At 36.8% G+C, this 22,876-nt stretch overlaps 1 protein-coding gene across 22 annotated transcripts in view; it reads right to left on the reverse strand.

Annotated features, from left to right (window-relative positions):
- Positions 1-22,876, reverse strand: part of LOC139135804 (voltage-dependent L-type calcium channel subunit alpha-1D-like) — a 169,733-nt gene that overhangs the window by 117,539 nt on the left and 29,318 nt on the right. For 18 of the 22 annotated variants that reach the window (XR_011553038.1, XM_070703519.1, XM_070703514.1 and 15 more), the window contains exons 1-3: positions 14,243-14,382; positions 13,673-13,988; positions 13,332-13,437 (exon numbers count right to left, since the gene is read on the reverse strand). Coding sequence is in view for 21 of the 22 variants with exons in the window: in XM_070703519.1 (XP_070559620.1) it covers positions 13,332-13,437; positions 13,673-13,988; positions 14,243-14,267 (447 nt within the window). In the remaining variant the exon portion in view is untranslated. Of the gene's footprint in view, positions 1-13,331; positions 13,438-13,672; positions 13,989-14,242; positions 14,383-22,876 lie in introns of those variants that run through there. The other 4 variants (XM_070703527.1, XM_070703526.1, XM_070703524.1 and 1 more) reach the window with 2 other exon arrangements.

The raw sequence follows: 22,876 nt of genomic DNA on the forward strand, positions 1-22,876 counted from the left end.
TTCGTGGCACAGAAGGACCTCTTTTGAAAGTAAGAGGCTGAAAGGGTTTTATAATGTCTCCTATGCACACAACTATGGCAATCTACAATTTTACAGTATCTGGAAACCCTTTAAATTTTTCTGCCACTGTTGCCTTGGAGACACAGACTATTCAGCTGTCGTTCAATCCCCTCTAGCCAGAGGACAATTTCGTTTTTCAACCATGTCTCCATGACAGCTATCATAATTGTGTCAAAAACTCACAGGGCAAATCTATTTAACATGAAGGAAGTTCTATGTAGTAACAAGGAACAGAGCATCATGGGAATGTCTGTCATAATATCACTTTCAAAACAGCACATGTGTACAAAAAAGCACGTTGCAGTCTGTCAGAGAATATTTTTTGGAAAATAACTGCTGTCAACAGAGCAAGTATTTAATGATCATTAAAGTATAATCATTTATTCAGCCCAGAACTATCACTCTACCGAATAAGATCATAACCTGAAACTAAAAACAAATTTACGCTTCATTCAATGTGATATCTGTCTCCATTGCAATTTAGCTACAGAATTGTTGACACTGGAATTGGCAAAGGTGTTCGTACATCAATGAAACAGAACTGTTGACACAATACTACCCGGTACATCTTCACTCCCTACAAAATGTGAACATTTTAATATGGAGGTGACACATAACGCAAAAATTTTGCTCAATTCTTTTGCCAAATGAGGAAAGTTGATTTGAATGCTGAGCAAGCTAGCTAACTATCCAATGACAAAAATTGTAAATTTGTTCACACATACTTTCATCTTCAATGCCACTGATGAAGAAAATTGGCAGTCTTTTTATAAAATCTGATTTGATGAAATGATACAGATTGAGGATTTAGCACTCCACAGTGACACTGATCCATTTTATTGTTTATTTTTCTTTTAATTCACCTGTAGGTTTCCAACATTAGGTTTATAGGATTCTTATGGGAATACACGATGAATTCAAGGTCACATCTGTCGTAACCCAAACACCTTGCCAAAATTGAAGCACTATACTGTGTCATATCTAGCTGTAGCTACATCATTCATTAACAAATGCCAGTATGTTTACTACAAAAACTAGAGGTGAGAGGCTTTGCTGGAACATCGCTTGCGTTTTAACCCATCAACAACAGCATGATTGATGAGACTAAAATAACCATCTACAGTTTCCTCTCTGCCTGTCTGAGCATCTAAGTAGACAATTCTTCTTGTCAACATACTGGTTGCCATGACAATAATGAAAAGTCAACCTTTGTTACAGTACCTGCAAACAATTGAAGTGACTGAATGGACCACCAATTGTCAGCAAAGTGGATCACTGTCTCAAATAGAAATTATTGGATATTCCTCATACACTGGAATAATCCGATAACATTCTGGTAGATAGTACCATAAATATTTCCCTTTGCCATTCTCATCATGTAATATGACATCTTTCAGAGGGTAGAATATATTAGAATTATTTTAAAATTTGTAAATTGTTTGAAAACACAATTGTCCCTTATTCATACCAGTAACACTGCCCATAAACTCAGCTAACATTTAGAACAAAAACATGTCAGCTTCTAATTTATATTTGATGGCATTTTGTAGCATATGTTTTAATATGCATGAAGTCAACGACATGACACGATGTTTTCTGTAATGATGACGCAGTGAGTCCTGCAGCCAAATGCTTCATTGTCTATTTTTACAAATGAACTGCATTCAAATTATAATATGGATGATGCTCATTCAGTTCTGAACACAATGAGCCTCGGCGACTGATGGAGCCCCGTTTCATCTTACATCATTACTCAATAATTCATAAACTGATGTTACCAGATATCCCAAACAGCATTTCAAGTTCACCGTGAGCATCTGTCTGGCAAATCTAACAAATAACATCACTGTGAGGCTAGCAAATTTTATCTATTGCATGTTGCCATGGCGACATGATCGATGACCTTTCTCTTTCTTGCTATGCTGTAAGGAGTAATTACAGAAACCGTGAGATAAAATTTCACCTAGTGCAAGAGATGCATCAAGCAGCAAGTCCATATGAAATGAGCAAAACCGTCACATGTTCATAAGACAATGCAAGTGCCCTCCCCAGGAATTTCTGATAGCGTAATTTGCATAACGATGTAAATAATGGTTATGTTCATGAATTCTATTCTTTCACCAAAATTAAAGAGCTGTGGCCAGTATGCTTTAATTGCTAAAGGAAAACACTGCAATCATTATAAAGACATTATTTCTATTATATTCATGTTTTTTCTTGCTTTTATCAAAATACAAAACAGCACAGAAAACAGGTTTTATTCCTAATCAATGTTAACAACATCTCATAGATGGAAGTCAGAAAAGTTATGAAAACATTTCTTTTTAATCCTGAAAATATGATTCTGATGAAATGTCCATTTTTACAAAATATGAAATATAACTAACTCCATATGAAATCTTTTCGAAAAAGAAAACTTTTCCATGTAATTTACCTCTGAAACTTACTTTAGCAAAACAAAGTTCCTGTGAATCTTTTGGTTTAGCTAAAGCTTCAAATTGAGAGATCAAAAGCTATATATACTGCTTAAAAACAATACAATATATATACAACTAAGAGTGAACGGCTTCACGGGCAGTAATATGGCACCACATAACATTAGAAGAAGTATGACACACATTATTGAATTGATGGAATGCACTTTTAAGAAAGAAAAACTGAATTTTCCATGACTTAAAGGGGAGAATTAATGATGATGCACTGATAGATAAGGTTACGGAAGATTTTCTGGACAAATCCATGTACCAATAAAATTTGAAATGCCAAACATCTCGCAGACAAATATTACCAATACGCATTCTCATTCAATGATGTTGTCGCCAGGCCAAACCATGAACAATCTCAGCCACACACATATTTTTTTTTACAGCTTCCAGTACTGTAGCTACCTCCGTGTATGAAAGTTCAATCAATATTTACATGCTTATGGAAACCTGAAGGCATATACTAAATTTGCCATGTGAAAGGTAGATATTGTGTCCACATCAAAACATGTCCCCTTTGAGAAACAGTGGTGATATTTTGCCTCAAAATTCAGTTTTTTTTATGGTTACCGATTTAGGATTTTAGACATGAAGTGTATATAAGCCATGCAAGGAGCAGACAATTACATGATCATTTTGACAGTTTCATCATTGGCATGTACCATATACAATGTCTGCAATGTAAATTTACACATAATTTTATTTATTTATTTATTATACTTCCTCACTGGCATACATATATTACATTATATTTTGTTCATATACAGGTGCTGCCAACGAAGCTGTTTGTGCAAATAGGTGTTCCTATGTAGTTTTTCAGCAGACAGGTAGAAAAAGTCACTATTTGCAGTGGGCGGGGAAGAAATTTCAGTTTATTAAAGCGGACAGGGAGAAATTTCCTGACAATGGATACCGCAAAATAGGTAGGAGGAGGGGATTGACAGAACTTCAGGGAAAATTAAGCACCAGACTTAGAGGGGAACAATTTCCAAAGGTTGAAAAGATATGTTTTTTGCTTGCACTCAGTTTTGCATTGATCTTGGTTGCCACATATGAACGTCTGATCAAAAAATAGCACTGTGGCCAGTGGCGAGCCAGTAACTGCTGCATCTGTCAGAGAAAAGCCAAGGGACTAGGGACAGTCTAACAATATGGTAGCTTTATAGTGAACACGAGCATATATTGCATCCATGCACTGAATGAACTCACAGTGTGTGATATAAATAGTTGCATAAATGCTAGTACATGTGGGAATATATGTACGGTACATCTATAGTGCTAAAAGGGGATTTTCAGTGGCAGGGAGAGCTAGGCCATTTGGGAACTTGAACTGTTGTGGTAGTGGGGAGCAGTACACCATAGATACTGGAGGGTAAGGGCACATCATTATTCAGTGGGAGGGCATATTTTCCACATATGCCAGTGAGAGGGCAGTTATGAACAGCTCTACCGATACTTTCCCCTCCCTATCAGATACCCAGTACTAATTGGAATACGTCTTCAAAAAACCTGGATGCAGCCACGGACGAAATCTGAACTAATCTGCTATTTCATCCATAAACCTGATGAAAACATCATGTTTGCGGAGTGACCATTGTGGTTCACATCCATGGAAATAGCCAACCATGAAGACTGATTCATACTGCTATGGAAACAACCAACCATGATGACTGATTCATACTGCTATGGAAACAACCAACCATGATGACTGATTCATACTGCTATGGAAATAACCAACCATGATGACTGATTCATACTGCTATGGAAATATACCAACCATGACGACTGATTCATACTGCTATGATGGTGAAGAATCATGCTAGAAATGTACATGTCAGACTGCCAGTAAAGTTTGATTGGTTGACCTCAAATCCCACAAAGCAAGCAAAGGTCACACTGAATGACTAGAAAAAACCCTCCCATGACCATAATACAAAGTCAGTATGTGTAAAACTATGCACATTATAAATGTCATTAATCACAAGCTGTACTAGGCTTTAAGCCATTTTGAAGGTATTGAACTCCCACTCTGTGCAAATTAAATGACATGTAAGATACACAGTAGGAAAGTCATATTTCATACAAGAAACTTTTGTGTGAATTATGGCGATGCTTGATGCAACGGACATCACACAAAATGTATGTATATAGGATATGGCTGTTGCATTTAACCCATCTGTAAACCTAGATGTCACACATAATACCAGTAAAATGTCATCAACATATATCAAGTATAAAAGAGAAACATGCACACACACACACAAAATATCAGAAAGGACTATTTTCCAAATATGAATATTTTTCATGAGCTTTTTCTCGTGAACAAATTCATAGAATGTATTTAGTCATTTGATGACTAGATGACCTAAAAAGCAACCACTGTACATTATTGGGAAATTTGAATTGTAATTAGAATGTAAATAGCTTTGCCTTGCAAAGGAACAGTTTGAATATTGCACGGCTTGGCATCAAGATATTGTAATTAACATGTACATTTCCTGAAAACGTGTGTATACCTGACACATGGGACATGCAATCTATTGATTCATTGCATGTACTTTTGACTGCCCATGTTGGATAATGCACTCGTGAGTAATGTCCCAGATCACCTTGAGGTTGAAATGAACCTTTTGTATGTTCCTGACATTTTCCATTCTAAGCCTCAGAGCGATTTCCCTGAGCAGTGCCTCAGAGTATTGCCAGAGACAAAAGTCATTTCCAGATAAACACAGCAAGAGAAAGCAGTGTAGTGACCGCTATTTAACACATATTTTTGATGGAGTGTTATCAAACATAACGTATCACTAATTCATAAGAAATACTAACCATAAGTCCCCGACAACCTGCCTCACTTAATTGTGCAGTCAGGTCATGTGTCATGCTCCTCAGCTTAAATCATGCAGAATGCAACAGATAGAAAATCAATGTTGCCAGGTCTGGTAAACATGGCAAATCAATCATGACATGATGTAAAAATACACGTATGCGAGGAATAATTTTTTTTCTGTCATATAACGGCCATTTTTAGGATGGCATTCTACAACAAATCCTCTGTGATAATGTCCTCTATATTGATAAACAAATAAAAAGTGGCATAATTTTTATCATTCACATTTGCAAAATGCACCCAGATGTCTCATTTCATTAAATTCTGTACAAATTCTTGAATATCATACGCTGATTGCTTTGCTGAGTTAATGGTAGGGCACATTCAAAGCATGTCTCAGAATAAATCATCTATGTTCCAAATGAACCCCAGACAAAGCTATAGCTTCAGTCTTTAATTTTTTAAGCTTCTGCTATTGTTGTACTTCAAAATATTTTAGCAGAACAAGGGTCGATCATTAAAGTTTTAATTCTAATCATAAGAGAAAAGCCAATGGCCTTTCAAAATTGAAAAAAATATCTCTCCCTCAAAATAATCTCTCATTCTATTTTGAATTTTCTTCACTCACAAGAGACCTTCATGTACAGCAGTCAGACAGCTTAGCTATGTGGTTTTTCTCTAGTTTATTTTCTATTAACAATACAATGATCCACACTGCATATTCTGTACCGGTCATAATTTGTGTGGACTCAGTGCTGGAGAGTTGCTTGGATTTTCTATTTCTGAATAGCATATAACAAATTTGTTCAATTTAAGCTGAGATCACTTTGAAATCTTTAGGCATCAACTGTGAAGTACTGATCTCAATCAATAAAAATTTCAACAAAAAAAACATCCAAGTTAATTATGAAGTAGCGGCTGCCATGAATGACATATGTGTAATTTGTAATTTCAAGGTGAATATGCAGTCAAGAACACTTGTAGACACTGCTAATTAGACAGTAAAAAGGCAAACAATGTAACGTTCAGTTCCAACAGAATATACCACACTTTAATATCTGTAATTTTGTATTTCTATGATGTTAACCAAACTATCCATGCTATCAAATGCCACTAATTTATACTGCATAAATTTATCAAAGGGCTGTTTTCCCCCCAAATGATGTAGGCTCTATGGGGAACTCTGAAACATGCACGAGCCAGTTTTTTGTTTGTACATTGTGCGCATCATACCATGAAATCAGGATTAAACTTGGGTTGCATGCATTTTAAATGCATATATATTCACATCTGCCCTGTAAAACTGCACACAACTTCAACATCTATGCTCAGACAACAGTCAAAAGATTATCAATTAATAGCATGCAACTGTGGACATGCAGGGATATGTTCATGATGTTGTTGCACCCCAAACAATGATGAATTTAATCTGCAGTACAGTTTTTCTATCAAAGGTCAATTTTCAAGATTGTGATGGATAGACACGCTTCTCTATTCAATTGTCTTGTGTGCTTTCTTCAGAGACTGGAAACCTTAAAAGCCACTTCACATACCTGTTTTCAGACAATAGTTTTGAGATAGCAGGAGGATCGAGACACATAGCACGGTAGTATTTGCGGACTTCTGCACCTGTTTATTTCAAAGTAAGACCCTGTTTAAATTGATTTCATAACACCCAGTTCAGCCAAATCACCTGTTGCTAGGTTACACCATGATGGTGTGTTTGTATGTTGTGCAGGCTTATCTTTCTTCCACAGAAAAAATCTATTTGATTGAATCGCTGACATACATTAAATTCACCTTCAAAACAATTATAATAATGCATCAATCTGTCCGGAAAGTTAATACAATGACTTGAGGCCAATTCTGTAAGTGTCAAGCCAACTTTGACACTGACAAAAAATATATCAAGGAGCCGTTTTAATTAAAATGAGATAAACATAAAATATTGGGTTTTTATGTAAATTTCAATGCTGTGCTTACACAAGTCAAAATCAACTTCAGAACAGAAATAATCAATGAATAGCTTACAGGGACAAAAAAAAACCCATTTATTTTGAGTTGTTACACCGAATTTTGACCAAAGGTTAGAATTATTTTACCCCTTTTAATCTTAAATATGAAGATATCAAAGCAATTAGAGCAATAGCTTATTTTTATCTACCTGTTGACCACACTTCAAATGTTACTGGGATTCTAATAATATGACAAATGCATGCTCCCTGGGGATTTGTTCAAGATGTATTTCTTGCCCAGTAGGAAGTGGAGAAGTGGGTGAGTCTCGAAGAAAAAAACTGGCCAATTTCATTCACATCTCTATCCTAGTGACCGACATTCTTGCCATATGCGTGTTGTCATAATTTCCATGACAAAAGACAATCATGACTCACACAGGAATTACATGTTGCTTGGCAACAGAGTGTCTTCTGTTAACTTGAAAACAATGGAAGTTTAACTATTTAAATCACAATGGCACTTTCACTAAATATCTGGAATTTGAAGTGACACTCTGCTGTGAGTACCAACACTGGCTCTTGGAATTTTGTCTGGCAATGCAAAATAGGTCACATTCTTGGCAATACAACTGTCACTTTTTCCTACTTTCACATAAAACAACTTCTACAATGTAAACAACAGTAATATCAATCAGTGGTCATTGAGTATAACTGCCTAAAACACACAAATATTGAAATGAATACCGAACATATTTGATGGGGAATTAAAAGTCTGGGCATGCAATAATTGGTTTTTGCAGGGCAGTACGCTGAACATCTCAGGTTTTGCATCAACACAGACCTACTTGCCATTGTGTGCAAAGGAACCAGGCTATAATTTTTAGAAACTTATTCCAAGTCATCCTCCTAACCATCTCACTGTAGTTCATCCTGAATCATTCCTGGACAAGATATGGCCTGTTTTGAGGTAATCTCTGTGTTTCATCATCATTGCAAAGTTGGTGAATATTGCAAGGGTCACAGCCATGCCCTGCTCTGCATAATTATGTATCTGCAGCTTTTGTGTTTGGCATATGCACTTCAACATTGTCAGTACATTTCATTTTCAACAAAATGTAATGAAAAGGTTAAAAATTGTCCAGTCAAAACAATCCAGTATAGTGATTTAGCAAGCTCATGTGAGTGTCAGACTATCTGCTGTATTATTTAACAATATGCACTGTATACATTGTCTTGCAATATACCTGTACCACAGTCACATGAACATCAGTGCATTCTACGTATCTATATTTCAAGCCCAGTCTTGTTTTAAACTCACTTAAACAGATTCTTAGTTTAAACAAAAGTCATTTCCATAATCATGGAAATAATTGGACTGCAAAGCATACCCTAAATTCATTCAGTGTAATTCAAAACTTGATACAACACTGGGATATCTACATTCAACACCATAGAAAAATGCAACTTGTTGACTTTGTATTAAATGAGGCAGAAAACACAGCCATTTCATTTTACTTTTTTGAAAATGATATCACAGTAAAAGACAAAAAATTAATTCATTCTTTTTAATCTGATATAAAATATATATATATATATATATATATATATATATATATATATATATATATATATATATATATATATATAATAAAACATAAAACACTAGTTGTGATCTGCATCAATGTGATGGTGTTTTTTATGCTTATCAATTCTTTGACTATAAACTTAAAAGCAACTAATGAGATGAGGACCTTATGACAGTCTTTCCAACATCCTGTACCCAATATCCATGTTTGTATATAGAGAAATATGAGTTTTTAATGACGCAACCTAGTTATTAGACATTAACTCATTGTCAAATGAAATGCTAAATGCATGCAAAGCATACATCATAAAGTGGAATGACCTTTCATTTGCTAACAAATAACGGAGAATACTATAGCCTAGTTTCCATTACTTAAAGACTTTGGGTTAAAGATCGGTAAGATGTCTGTCACATGACAGGGTTGCACCAATAACAGACTGACACAAATAGATTGCTCTGCAGTACCAGCAGACAGCTTCTCTATTACGTATCCTATAAACCACATTGTCAATAGTTTATTTGCTGTGTAAATATTTCTTTATAATAATAAAGTATTACAAAGTCTAGTCAAGCCTCTTTCAAAACAGCTTTATACAATGCATGCATGAATTGCAGATTTCAAAAAGGTCATGGTTTAGTACTGGCTTTTACATAAGAAGGGCTCTGTATATAGTCCATGGTTACTGGAAAAATCTTACAGAGCTTAGAGCCTCTAAAATGAAAACGAAATGAGAAAGATGAAAAAGACACTGACAGTGATATCATTAAATGCAGCAACAGCTTGTAATAAGTTTCAAAATTTGATTATATCATAATGACATTTAGATTGTATACATCTTTGAACTTAACTTTTGTCAACACACAGTGCCAGGAATTTGCATTTCACATTTCAGAAATCAAGAATAAAAATCAGGTTCACATTGGCAGCTTCAGAATTTTGGAAAACAAAATACTTGAAGTTTATGACTTGTGTTTGAAATTCCAATGGCCACCTCTGACTCTGTGGTATTATTCTTACGGCAAAATATCAAATTTTCAACATTTTGGAAAAACAAGCTGGTCAAAAGTCATTTTTTTGACAGGTTTCAAAATATAAGCCCACGCAAGCTTTAGACTAGAAAAGCATTCTACAGTTTTGAGGGTACACTATGCCAAACTCCACTCATTGAAACAAGTTGATACATTCAGTTGTTCAAAGCATGTTTGCTCACTTCTGACTACACAATATTAATTAAGAAGGAAAATTGTCAATGGCGGCAACTATATATCTGACTATGTTTATCAGCTTCTTTCAACATTGCACAGATATTCTCATCACATGACATAATGTCATTATTTTTCTCCAATATCTTGGTACTTGATGTACCAATGAGCAGTAAAAGTGTTAAAACATTAGAATTGCTTTGGGAGATGATGCTTATAAACTGACTGGCGCACACTGACCCATTTATAAATTATACACACGTTCTTGTTGGCAAAAATTACCAACATACAGCATATCATCATATGATATTGTATCTACATCCTTGGAAGTTACACTGAACTTATGAAGTCAAGAAGGCTTCAATTGCATGTAAAAATTATCATTTTACAAACTGCAAACACCTTTCAGTTTGTTTCAATCCTCTATCTTGTCCACATATTTTGGTTCTAAATTAAGGCAGTTATCTGTAGCACAGCAGAATTAAACAAGCTTGTACTGAAAATTTAGGTTCCTTTTAGATCAAGGATGGTCTGAAAACAACCACAACCTTCCCCTTTTTCAGTATGAACATCAAACAACACCAAGCTTGCTCATTGTGATAAAATTATTCATCAACGGCTGGTTGGTATAAACAACCTTTTATTTGACGATATAATTGGTATCAACCAGAATGTTGTCCATCCTGCCATATTAATCAGTCTATTTTCAACACAATCCCTGAATATTTATTGTCTTCCCTGCAGCCACCAACCTGGATGACAAATTTTGCCCTTGATAATCAATTTGTACCTCAATCTCAATATTATTGCCCTTTTCAAAAATAAACCCACTGTTTAAAATAAGCGCTTATACACTCTGAACAAGAATACATGTACTATTTTGGTTTGTTGAGGATTATAGTGTCAACTGCTATCACCAAAATATATTCAAAGTCTTTATAATGAGATCTTGTACAGTGTGAGTACAATGAAAACTGTTCCTCTGTTTATGTGTAAATTTGATAGGTTATAACCATTCCAAATTTACAGGTGCTTAGCTCCTTTTAACATGACTTGATGTCAAAGCTACATGCATTGAAAAGAAGTGTATTAAATCTGTAAGTGTTCAGCACAAGATTACAATGCCATGGTTACAGACTTTCCCATGACAACAGAAACTTCAATTTCACATGAATTTAGCATAATGGCAATCTGACTGTACGCATAATGATTCTGAATTTGGTAAGAACTAATTAAAAGTTGCATTTTGGTTCAAAGTACCTCAAAGTAGTGATTTGAATTTCAACCAAACAGGATGCTTAATATTTTTTTAGTATTTATGTCTATATTTATTTGTTTTTTTATTGATGTTCCAACATTATCGATATTGAAATAATTACGTTTGATATATTCAACCTGTTCAGACACATACAATAAAACAATGCTATTTTGGGTGAAAAAAATTTAATTTGTAATTTTTTTAACTGACATGAAAGCAGAAATTTCTGGAAAAAATGCAGTTTGACATCTCATCAAACAGTCGCTAAAAAACCATAATTTCTGATTTCTTGTATTCCTTGCTTATAATTTCCGAACTGCAGACATACAATTTACCCCCACATAATTTAGTGACCCAAAGTCCAACATCCCTGTACAACCCAGTTGTTCGAACACCTGTGTATCATTATTTATGCCCATAAATGTAACAGCTTGTCAAATACCTTTCTAGCAGTTTAACTTATTTTCAACAAACCTAACAAGATGGTCAAGTTCCTTTGGTCTCACTGACACTTCCTTCAACGACAAATCTAGCAGTGTGTTTCAACCCTTTGTAATCAATGCACATATTGCTATGGTGTCTATGAGCTAATCAACACAAAACCACCTCACTTCTGCAGACCAGGATATCATTACTATTAGGAAGGACAATAAGACCTGTCATTTAATCAGAATATTTTGCGGGCGACTCAAAATATATACCTTCAACCTTTAAGGGATCTCCTGTGAAAAAAATATGTGATTTGACAAAAAATGTAACTTGCTTTCATATACTACAAGGTACTATAAATGTCAACATTTCTGTATAAAGAACAAGAAAAGCATTGTAGATGACAACTAAGGCTTACTTGTCAAAAAAAGATAAAATTGGCAGCTTTCAAGCCTTGAAGTGAGACATTGGAAGGTCAGTGACCTTGTCGGGATTTTAAGTTTGTGTGACCTCAAATTGACCTTGTAACACTTAACATTCAGCATACTTGCTGGTGTAACTTCCTATCAGTCTGATTCTTCTCTGATATGATAAGAATACCTGTTTGGCATTGTAAACATTGATACAACAAAAGGGTATTTTGTAACCAGAGAGAATGACAAGATTGCTTGGATCATAGAGTGACCGTGGCTAGATCGCCATCATTTGACATTGTTGTAGCAAATGTGCATTCGGCTGGAGCACATCTGTGTGTTCTTAGGTATTCAGAATACAAATGACCTCCATGGGTATTATTTAGGCGTTAAACAAGTCAACTCTCAAAAAACCATCCACAGTCTGCAAAATATTGACTTTCTGCCTATTGGGGACATTAAACAATTCTAAAAAAGTGTTTGATAACTTTTGGATTCTTTGAGTATTTTTGTTTTCGGCAAGAGAGGTCAACATTTCCCCCTCATAACTTGACTTTGTCAGTGATAAAGCAGGATTCGATATGATGGAATCAACGATGCAAATGTCTGAGTTATGGGTACACATTGTATATAGATATTAAAGTTAGGCTTAGATGTATGGAGTATCATAGTCTGATGAGGCCCTGGAACGGGGAGCAACTATTCAATGAAAATCACTTGAAGGAGAAGTACTTCCTGTATCGTCCGGAGTATAACGTGATAGCTCGGTGATTCAGTAGTATGGTCTGGGCAACTGCCTTCGTATATACGTCACACGCCCAAGGGTGTATGCACAGATTACGGGTTGGCCCTCAGGGGAATGAACGGATCACGCTGTGATTTATTGACATTGTCATGTGCTCTGCAAAGGCGTCCTCACTGTTTCCATATCAAATAGTTGTGACAGGTATCCCCGTATACTTTCAAAACCAAGTTGTGGTCACTCCATCTTACGAAGAAACGAGAGGGCGTTTAAATAATGCCACTCCAAACCAGGCCTGGCCTGTACACAGTGCAGTTTAGATTGGGGATACATTGGTCGGAAGCACAAAATGAATTAATAAATAAGTCTGACTTACCAAGTGACTATTGGTATCATTTGAGTCGCCTTCGGGAAAGGGTGTCCACACCGCCAAAGCCACACAATTTGCAAAAATTGTTAAAAGGATGAGGTACTCGAAGGGCGTAAGAGAAAGGGTGTTAAGGAAAACAAGGATACGCGAAATTGCAAAGAGTGCCAGGGAAAGGCGATGACCACTTAATCAAGACCGACAAGAATATATTATGAATGTTTGGAAATAACTGTCGGTGCGTTTATACCTTAGATCAAATTCATGCCAATCACGAATGCATTGCTGCCGGAGAAAATGTCCTCGAAAGATGTGTGGTACTGCTGATGTGACTTATAATAAAAGGATATTTCCATTCCACAATGCTTATGCACAAACGCCGGAGCGGGTTATCAAGTGTGAGGCAAAAGAGAGCTCTGGGCGGCCTGGTCGGCGCTGAAGAGTGATGTTTGCTTTTCTTGTTTTGATAGGGTGACTGTCGCTTCCGTGTCATCGTGGCGGCGGATTGAGTAGCTGACAGCGTCTGTCGCCATGCACTGCTAAGACCTGTAGACGTGCCGGTTCCGAAACTCCCTGTGCTCGCTCTCGTAAGTGGTGGATTGGACTCGGTTCCTGGACTCGCAGCGTAATGCCCACTGCCAAGAGCACGACTGTCATTATTCAACCCTGTGGAAGAGATAAAGGCGAACGACGGTGAGATCACTCGTACTATCATAACGTTAAACGATGGCGTGGAGGCAGACGGAGAATCCAAGCAAAACAAATCAAAACCTGGTAGCGACAAGCTTTCGTACTAGTGTATATTACTATTTTGCTCCCTTGAATGGAGGCCCCATTCAAAATCACACACTCCTATTCACGACGTTTTCACGCACAGCTTAACACAATGACAAATAGAATAACAACAAAATCCTCTTTACCCATCGCTCGTAGTCGTACATCCATGGTTGTAATACGGATAGGGAAAAACTGTGATTTCTGAAAAATTCCCGATTCACTCTCTTACGATCTCCATATTTTCCTTCATCTGACATGAGTTACATCCGGGCATTCCATAATTACGAAAATATTAAGCGCCAACCATTTTCGTACAGGGGAGAACATATCATTTTCCATGGACACTTTCACTTATAAATTGTTTTGTTTCTGCTTTGAAAAACCCGTAGCATCATTATGTAATCTAGTTAAGACTTTATTTCAACAGATGCGAGGAAGTAATCCGTTGGGCGGACTACTGGGTAGCGTTCGAAGACAATGTAGACAAAAAATCCCTTTCCTCGTCCCACCCCTTGGACAAAAGTGCTCCAATCAACTCCATAATAAGAGACTGGTGAAGACAAGCCAGCACGATGTTGACCTGTTCGCGTTTGTCTAAAACAATAATACGTGCGAACGTGTTATTTTGTGTTAAAATTATGCTATTGTCATTTGATACTTTGGTTTGGATCCAGTGGCATCAATGTGAAATGACGGTTACTGCATTACGGATATTTTACGGCGAGCCATCCTGGTTTGTGATGAAGCACAAAGATTTCGATTTCAGGATACAGTCGAATCTCATTACATTGGTTGCAGAAAGGTACAAACGCATGCGTCTTCTGAGATGGGGCCCTCCCAACATCATTCGAACGGTGCAGTGCTAATAAACTGTCGTGTTTATGTTTTCGTTCTGTCCGTAAATCTTTCTTATAGGAACAACACATGTATGGATTATGGCAATGGTGCATCGATAGGGTGTACGGTGCAGGCTTTTGCATTTTAAGCATAATTAAACCTCCAACAGTAAAACAATGTATGAAGATTAAAACAAGTTTATGAAAGCTGCGCAAAAGTGTGACGAGGGAGCCAAAACACGAGGGATAGCAAACAAGGTGTAGATGCATTGCAATCGTTCCAGTTCACCGTCAACTGCTCGATACATCAATGAGTTCTATGCAACTTGATATTTGAACGCGACACACGCCCAGATTGATCGTTTAGCCCGTTAATTGATGGCTAATTTCCTCACTGAATGGATGTTGAACTGATAAATTGATCTGTTGGCAGTGTTATAAATACATCACCTGCAGGTTTCGAAGTTAACAACGATATGAAATACGCTAGCTAAAAGTAACTGGTTGTCTCATGGCTGTTTACAGCATAAGCCAAGTTGACCATAAAATTGTGTCAGAGATGTGAATCTGCAAAGAAAGCACACCTAGTGCATCTTCATTATCAAAAATCCCGATCTCCCATTGATATAGTACTGTTATTGTGCGGTGTCCATGGTTACAATTTCCAATTAATTTCCACGACGATAGGAATTTGTTTCCAAAAGAATAAAAGGGAGTCATTCTCGTCCAATTCAGTTTTTATTTCCCCATGTCTACATCCTAGCCTTCCCTATCATCTCCATCTCCAAATTTTAAAGTCTGAAAACAGTTAAAAACGCTGACCGAAGTTACTTTTGGAAGGCTTAAAAACGGATTTACAAGAACGCGAGAATTAAGTTGTAAATAGATGACGTGTTATTAATAGCTCAATAGTGGTGTTTAAAAAGTAAAAAAAATCGATTTCAATGACCCGATTGGGAGATCTAGGGAGAAGTCTCGGAGCAATACCCAATATTTGTCCTATTAATCCACGGGTAGACGCTTTTATCCCGATCAATTAAACGGCTTTGTCGATGTCAGAAGAAAACATTGCGAGACACACATGAGATAAACATACAATGCAAGTAAACATGTATGTACCTGTCTCGGGGCAATGTCCGTGAATTATTCTGGGATTATGGCAAGAGTAAATAAACATATTTATATTTTCATTTTGAATTTAATATTGAAAATGACGTCAAATAAACCGCAGACGTTTTAGGTTAATCCCACTTATTACCCATTGATGACGACATTATTGTAAATTCAAGTAAAGTCCATTTGCCCTGTGATGGCTACAAAGTAAGCTTACCCAACAGTGAGGAGATTATGACGACGTTCCAATATTATATGGTAACACTGTTTATATTTTGTTCCATATTTATATCAACCTCATTCTTTAAATTGCAACTGGTTAAAATCCCAATTCGCCATTGTTTGGATCTTTTGTAAAATGAAGGTATGATGACTGGTTTGTGTCTGGTTAATTCTGAAATTTCATAAACGGTGCACGTATTTACAGAAAGGGCATGTGGTCATCGAAATCTGTACTTAATGAAATGCTACTGTTTGTGCTTAACATATGATTAAGCTTATACGTGTATACAGACTGCCTTTGTTCTGAAAATATATATTTCCAAATATGTGACAATACAATAAAGCAATCAACCTTGCTGGCGGAAGGTCTTAGGGTACTGTCTTCTTTCAAATGAGTTGTTTTATCCTAAGATACGACGCAATCCTCATACCTTGTCGTCATTTTTACAACACCTATATCATCTCGTTCTACAAAGTCATCCGGGGAATTCTCTGCCATGTGTAGAAAATCGCCATAATATGCTCCTCGAAAGTAAACTTTCCTAAAGGAATACTTCAACTCTTTCAAAATCATATATAAAACTTGGGGGTCACCGTGCGAATTTTGGTAAGCTTATTAGAGAAACACATTACCCAAGATTTACCGATATTTGAAATTCAAAATGGTTGCCATCTCTGTGTTAAGTGTATGAAGAAAAATAAAATTTTCGATTTTCGAAAAATAAAGACGGTTAAAATGGACCCTCACAAGTGATAATTCAGAAAAGAATTGTAAAACTTGAGAGTCCGAATATCTGTCCCCGAGGCGCATTCTACCTTAACAATCAACATGTGTGTTAAAATTTCAGCAACAGTTCCGCATAGTCAGAATTTAAGTTTTTCTCATACACTGTTGTTTTAACAGTTTTATGATAACAAAGTTTGGCTGGGTTGGTGTCATACAACTCCGGAGGAAAGTCGTATGGATTTGCAAAACCATCCCTCACATTTGAAAAAAGTTTGTAACATCTTTCTCACTAAAAACGGTATCCGTTTTGGAAAAAGATCGGGGGACGATCGAATTTGGAAACACCTGACATGTAAAATCTGTAAAGATATGTCTGGACCGGTTCCTGCATATCTAAATATTGTACCATAAAGTTTTAGAGATGGCCGCCTACTTTTATTCATATCTAGAATTTCCGAAATACAGACGAAAATGTGAGCGTGAAATTTCACTTTTAGGGGAGCATGGAAGTGTGTCATAGAGCAAGACACTGCATCCCAAGTTTGTTTGTAAAGTGGAGTAGCCATTCCTTTCGCTGACACTGGGAGGATTATTTTTGTTCATTTGTTTGTTGTCATGGTTACTGCTGTGCACGTCTCTCCGTTAGAATGGGGAAAACCACTTCTTTTACCAATTTGCAAACACTTAAAAAGTAAAATCAGTATGCAAACGCTATGGGACAACCGACTGTGTACACACAAAGAATGCCATCTTCGATATGATCAAGTTTCCATGTCGTCAAAGTTGTGATTATTTTCATGATAAAAGACAGTAAACCGCCTGGTCGATGACACCGTGTACATCAGTCGATACAGTGCACCGGGAAGCTACATGTATCGTCCGCGCTGTTCATTCACACATGACCCTGACCTTAGATCATCGTAGTGCCAGACATGGGCAAGAACAGATGTTCTCTGGCATCGTATTAGGGACTGGTCAGTTTCTTGGGCCTGGGGCGGCGGATTCGTGCAAGGGCCACCCTGTTTTTGACTTTGGTGATAGGGAGGGTCACCATGTTTTTTAAATGCCCAATGGGGGTTTGTGTGTTTTTGAATTTAAACACGGGCTCATACTTGCCTAAAATGCATCGTGCCAGCCACTAATTTCATCATTCAGTTGCATTTCTCGGCGCGCCCTTCGAGCGCGTAACTTTAATAATCAGACATATTTTTTCAGCTAAGACATATATACAGTACAGCAGAGATATCTATATGTTTAATATTTTTCGCCGCGCCCTTGGGGCGCATTCTTTTAAAATATCAGACATTTTTCAGCATGCCCTTCGGCTGCATGACTTTACATATCAGAGACATCTTTATGTTTATAATTTTTCGGCACGTGGGCGCAGTACTTTAATATATCAGAGATATAATTATGTCAGAGATATCTCGATGTTTGCAAATTGAAAGTCTGTTTTGCAAAGTGTACTAATCATTATGAAATGTGCAGTTCATATGAAAAGCACGACGAATTCCTGATACTTTTCTGTTTTCTCTATGAGAATTCAGTATAAGAAAGCAACATGCACTATACTAATATTTCGTAATACATTTGGTACAGTGACATACTTTCGGACAAGAAAAAGGACAAAATATTTTTTATTGTCATTGGTGTCCTTTGTGTGACAGGTTTACTGTAAAAAGGTTCTTTTTTCATGACTAAAATAATAGTTAACAAAAAGCAGTTTTTGTCATTATTAGCTGTGCTCTTGTGCTTTCAATGTTAAAAGAAAAAGTCCTCTCAGACACCATGCATATCACATTTGGCTACAACTTATAAAAATACCGTCAATGACATTGGGCTCACATTTATTTCGATGTGGCAGGCCAGAGTATATTAACTAAGTTTACCCCTGGAAACATGCATACCAAGTTTCAAAGCAAAGGACGAGCGATTTCAGAGAAAATGATTTTTTGACCAAAAATGGGAAAATTGCCCAAAAACTACAAATATGAAAATTTGACATCAATTTGAACGAATCTGATAGGGGCCTTCCCTTGGATCATGCATACCAATTTCAAGGCAATGAGACGAGCGCTTTCAGAGAAGAAGATTTTGTGTACCAAAACGGGAAAAATTGCCCCAAAAGTACAAATATAAAAATTTCACCACAATTTGAAGAAATGCAACTTAAGTTACCATAAAGAACCTGCATACCAAGTTTCAACCAAATCTGGCACGTAATTATAGAGTTTTAGCAATTTGTAGGATATTCCCTTTTTTTACCTCATTTGCATATTTTTGACACTGACATGTTCATTTGAACAAATTCACATCTCCACCACTGGGTGCCCCCGTAAACCAAATACAGCCCCTATGACCGAGAAAAAATGGCATTCCATTTTTTCTGGCTCAGAATGCCACTTTTTCTCGGTCATATTAGGGCTGCCCGCCCTTTACCTGACAACAAACGACTGTGTCCCGATCGACAAACCTTTGCGAAGCCTGCAAGGGAACTTCCAAGTGTGTTGAGTAATACAGTATCTGAACATGGGTATCGCCTACTTTGGATATAACGTTGGCAACTTTTGATAGTAGTCGGAGGATGTAGGGAAAACAAAACCATGAACTTTACGAACGAGAACATGTCCAAACAGTAATCCTTCTCTGATGTATGAGGGCGCAAAGAACAGTGTTCCACAGGCGAATGGGAGCGCTCAGTTTATGAACAAGCGACCCAGCGGCCGAGAAAAACTAAAGGGTAGGACATATAAGGACAGAGAAGGTCGTACAGAAAAGCTAATTAAATGGTTAAACATTGCATTTTCTGTACGTAATAAGGCGAAGGACAACATTTCCAGCACAGGATAAGACGTTACGGTAGAGAATTATTATCAACCTATTCTGTTACGAAAATGTTGTCATTCTACATATTCTGCCCTAACATTGTTCTTCGCCCCGTTTTGCAGTGAAAATTCTGTCCTTGGTTATACTCTGCACTGATAGCACTATCCTTTGCCCCAGTTATACAGTGAAAATGCTGTCCTTCATCCAATGCTCTAGTGAAAATACTTTTTATACTGTCCTTCACCCTACTCCGTAGTGAAAGTAGCGTGCTTCACCATATTCTGCACCACAGCATTACCCTCACCCTATTTGCAGAGAAAACAGTGTCCTCCGCACAATTCTTTTACCCAATTCTTAGTGAAAATGGTCCTTCACTGTATATTGCAATGAAACTTTCTGGACTAATAACATTGTCCTTCGCCCTATTTTGCAGTGAAAATACTGTCCTTAAGCATATTCTGCGCTAATAACGCTGCCTTTCGCCCTAATTTTGCAGTAGAGCATTTACTTCAGCCCGCTGTGTAGTGAAAATGCTGGCCTTCAACTCATTTTGTACGGATAACGGTCCATCTCCCTACTCATGAGAAGGTACGCTATCCTTCACTCAATCTGGACTGGAAATACTGTTCTTGTCTCTATTCTGAAATAGCGCTCTTCGTAGTCTTTCACTGTCCTCAAACATTCTTTGCTTTAGTCTCAACCCGCTGCATTATGTAGAGAAGGTGAAAAATGATCTTTGACAGGTCACTTCAGGACGGCCTGACCAAAAACGGGGAAAATAACTGCAAAAATACACAATATTAAAGCTGTCGGACTAGCCGTTATGGAGAAGAAGATTTTAGCCCAAAATAGCAAAAATAGCCTCAAAAATACAAATTTGCTTATTCCATCACAATTTGAACAAATTTGATTTAGGTTATCCCAGTGGACCTGCACTCCACATATTAAAGGAATATGTTTTCAAGAAGAAGCTTTGAATGCAAAAAGTTAACGGACGCCGGAATACGGACGACGACACACACCCACCTATTAGATACTAGTAGCTCAGCGTCGCTTACAGCGGAGCTTAAAAAGTAGGTGTAGAAAGCTGAAGTTATTTGTAGCCAGATCTTGAACTTTGTTCTTTTTCATTTGTGTTACTGACAATCTTACATTGACCGCAATAATACATCTAGTTATTGTACCGGTAGTCCCGGGGCCGTGCACTTGCTCTTTTTCCGGTGTTGGCTGTTGATTGTTGTACCGGCTTTCAGTAATACATGTAGTTATGTTCCATTAGTTGCCTATGTTTGCTTGGAAGCATTGCAACTTTTCTCAAACAGCAAACCACGATACATCAACACTGCAGCTATAGCCAATAGCATTGCTTTAAGGTATAGTACTCGCCTCAAAATTGAAAGATTTAAATTTTGCAAACAAACTTCCTATAAGGAAACTTCAAATCATACCCTATCGAAACCAAGACTATAAATCAGGGGTAACCGCAAGAAATTTGATGCTAGAGAAACAAATTTCCCAATAGTTACCGACAAGTAAAATTCAAAATGGCGGTCATCCATATGTTAACTCCATAGGGAAAGTTAATAAATTCCCGATTTTAACAAAGAGTATGCCAGTTTACAGCAAGAATCGGTCTGTGTCTGGCCACGAAGCATTCTACCTTATACGAACAGTCGGACATTTCTTGTGTCATCTTATTAATTTCTCCGCCTGTTTCTCTTGCTGCTTACGAGTTGTTGATGTTTTAGGCATTTGTCCTTACCAAGACAAAAAGGGTAGTTCACTTTACTTGTCATTCGCACGCAAGGTGTCTTTCAATTAAGGTCAGGTATTCGCTTTAATCACTCTCTTGCTGTAGCGGAACTTTGCCTAATCTTCTGCGAGGGGAACACTATCTTCATTTAAGACTCTAATCACTCAAGAAATGACAGTGTCGTTTTAATAGGTTGTCTCATCTACAAAAAGTAGTGGAACCACACAAAAGTTCTATGAACTCACCGCAACGCACGGAAACGTGAACAACGGAGCTTCACATATGACAGTAGAACTAAAATAACATCATCTGCCAACACGCGTCGGTTATTCTACACGAGCATTTAGAGTGTGCAAAGCTACAGAGTGAAGAAAAATATTGAATAAATTTCAAATGCACATCAGAGAAGCGACATTCGTCGTTTCAAGGTTGGCTAATGTGATGGGACACACACACTGAGACTATATATATATATATATATATATATATATATATATATATATATATATATATATATATATATATATATATATATATATATATATATATATATATATATATGTTCGACTGTGGTTTTTCAGGTTGTCCCCAGTGTTGTCGGTGGCGTGGTTATGATATATTCGTTTATAGGGTATTACACACGTACCAATCTGCTGGTTCAAATAGTTTATTATATCTGCACAACGTTTCGTCCTAAAAGTAGGACTTCCTCAGGTGGATTTCCAAATTAAAGACATTAACACCTGACGGCCTAAATATTCACAGCTAGCTGCTCCCATTGTCTTTATTCAAATTCCAACACTTGTAGCGCCCTCCCAGCCACACTATAAATACACATAAAACATTCTCTCAATTGCCATTCAACATCTGAGCCACTCAAATAGGTAAGAACTCCTGTATTTTCACCATACTGTGACTTAGTATTTTCTCTGACATGTAACTTTTGTACGAAAAATACCACTGTAACTCACTCCGTGTTGAAACTTTTTGTTCTGTAGCACCTGAGGAAGTCCTACTTTTAGGACGAAACGTTGTGCAGATATAATAAACTATTTGAACCAGCAGATTGGTACGTGTGTAAAACCATATATATATATATATATATATATATATATATATATATATATATATATATATATATATATATATATATATATATATATATATATATATATATATATATATATATAATAGTATACACACACACACACGAACAAACCTATGTCTAAAGTACGTTCGTCATAATGTACATCGTAAACTCTAAATATTGCAGCTATGTTGATGTACATTTTCCGTAAAC

This window comes from Ptychodera flava, chromosome 6, assembly GCF_041260155.1.
Source record: "Ptychodera flava strain L36383 chromosome 6, AS_Pfla_20210202, whole genome shotgun sequence".
In the NCBI taxonomy this organism is placed as follows: domain Eukaryota; kingdom Metazoa; phylum Hemichordata; class Enteropneusta; family Ptychoderidae; genus Ptychodera; species Ptychodera flava.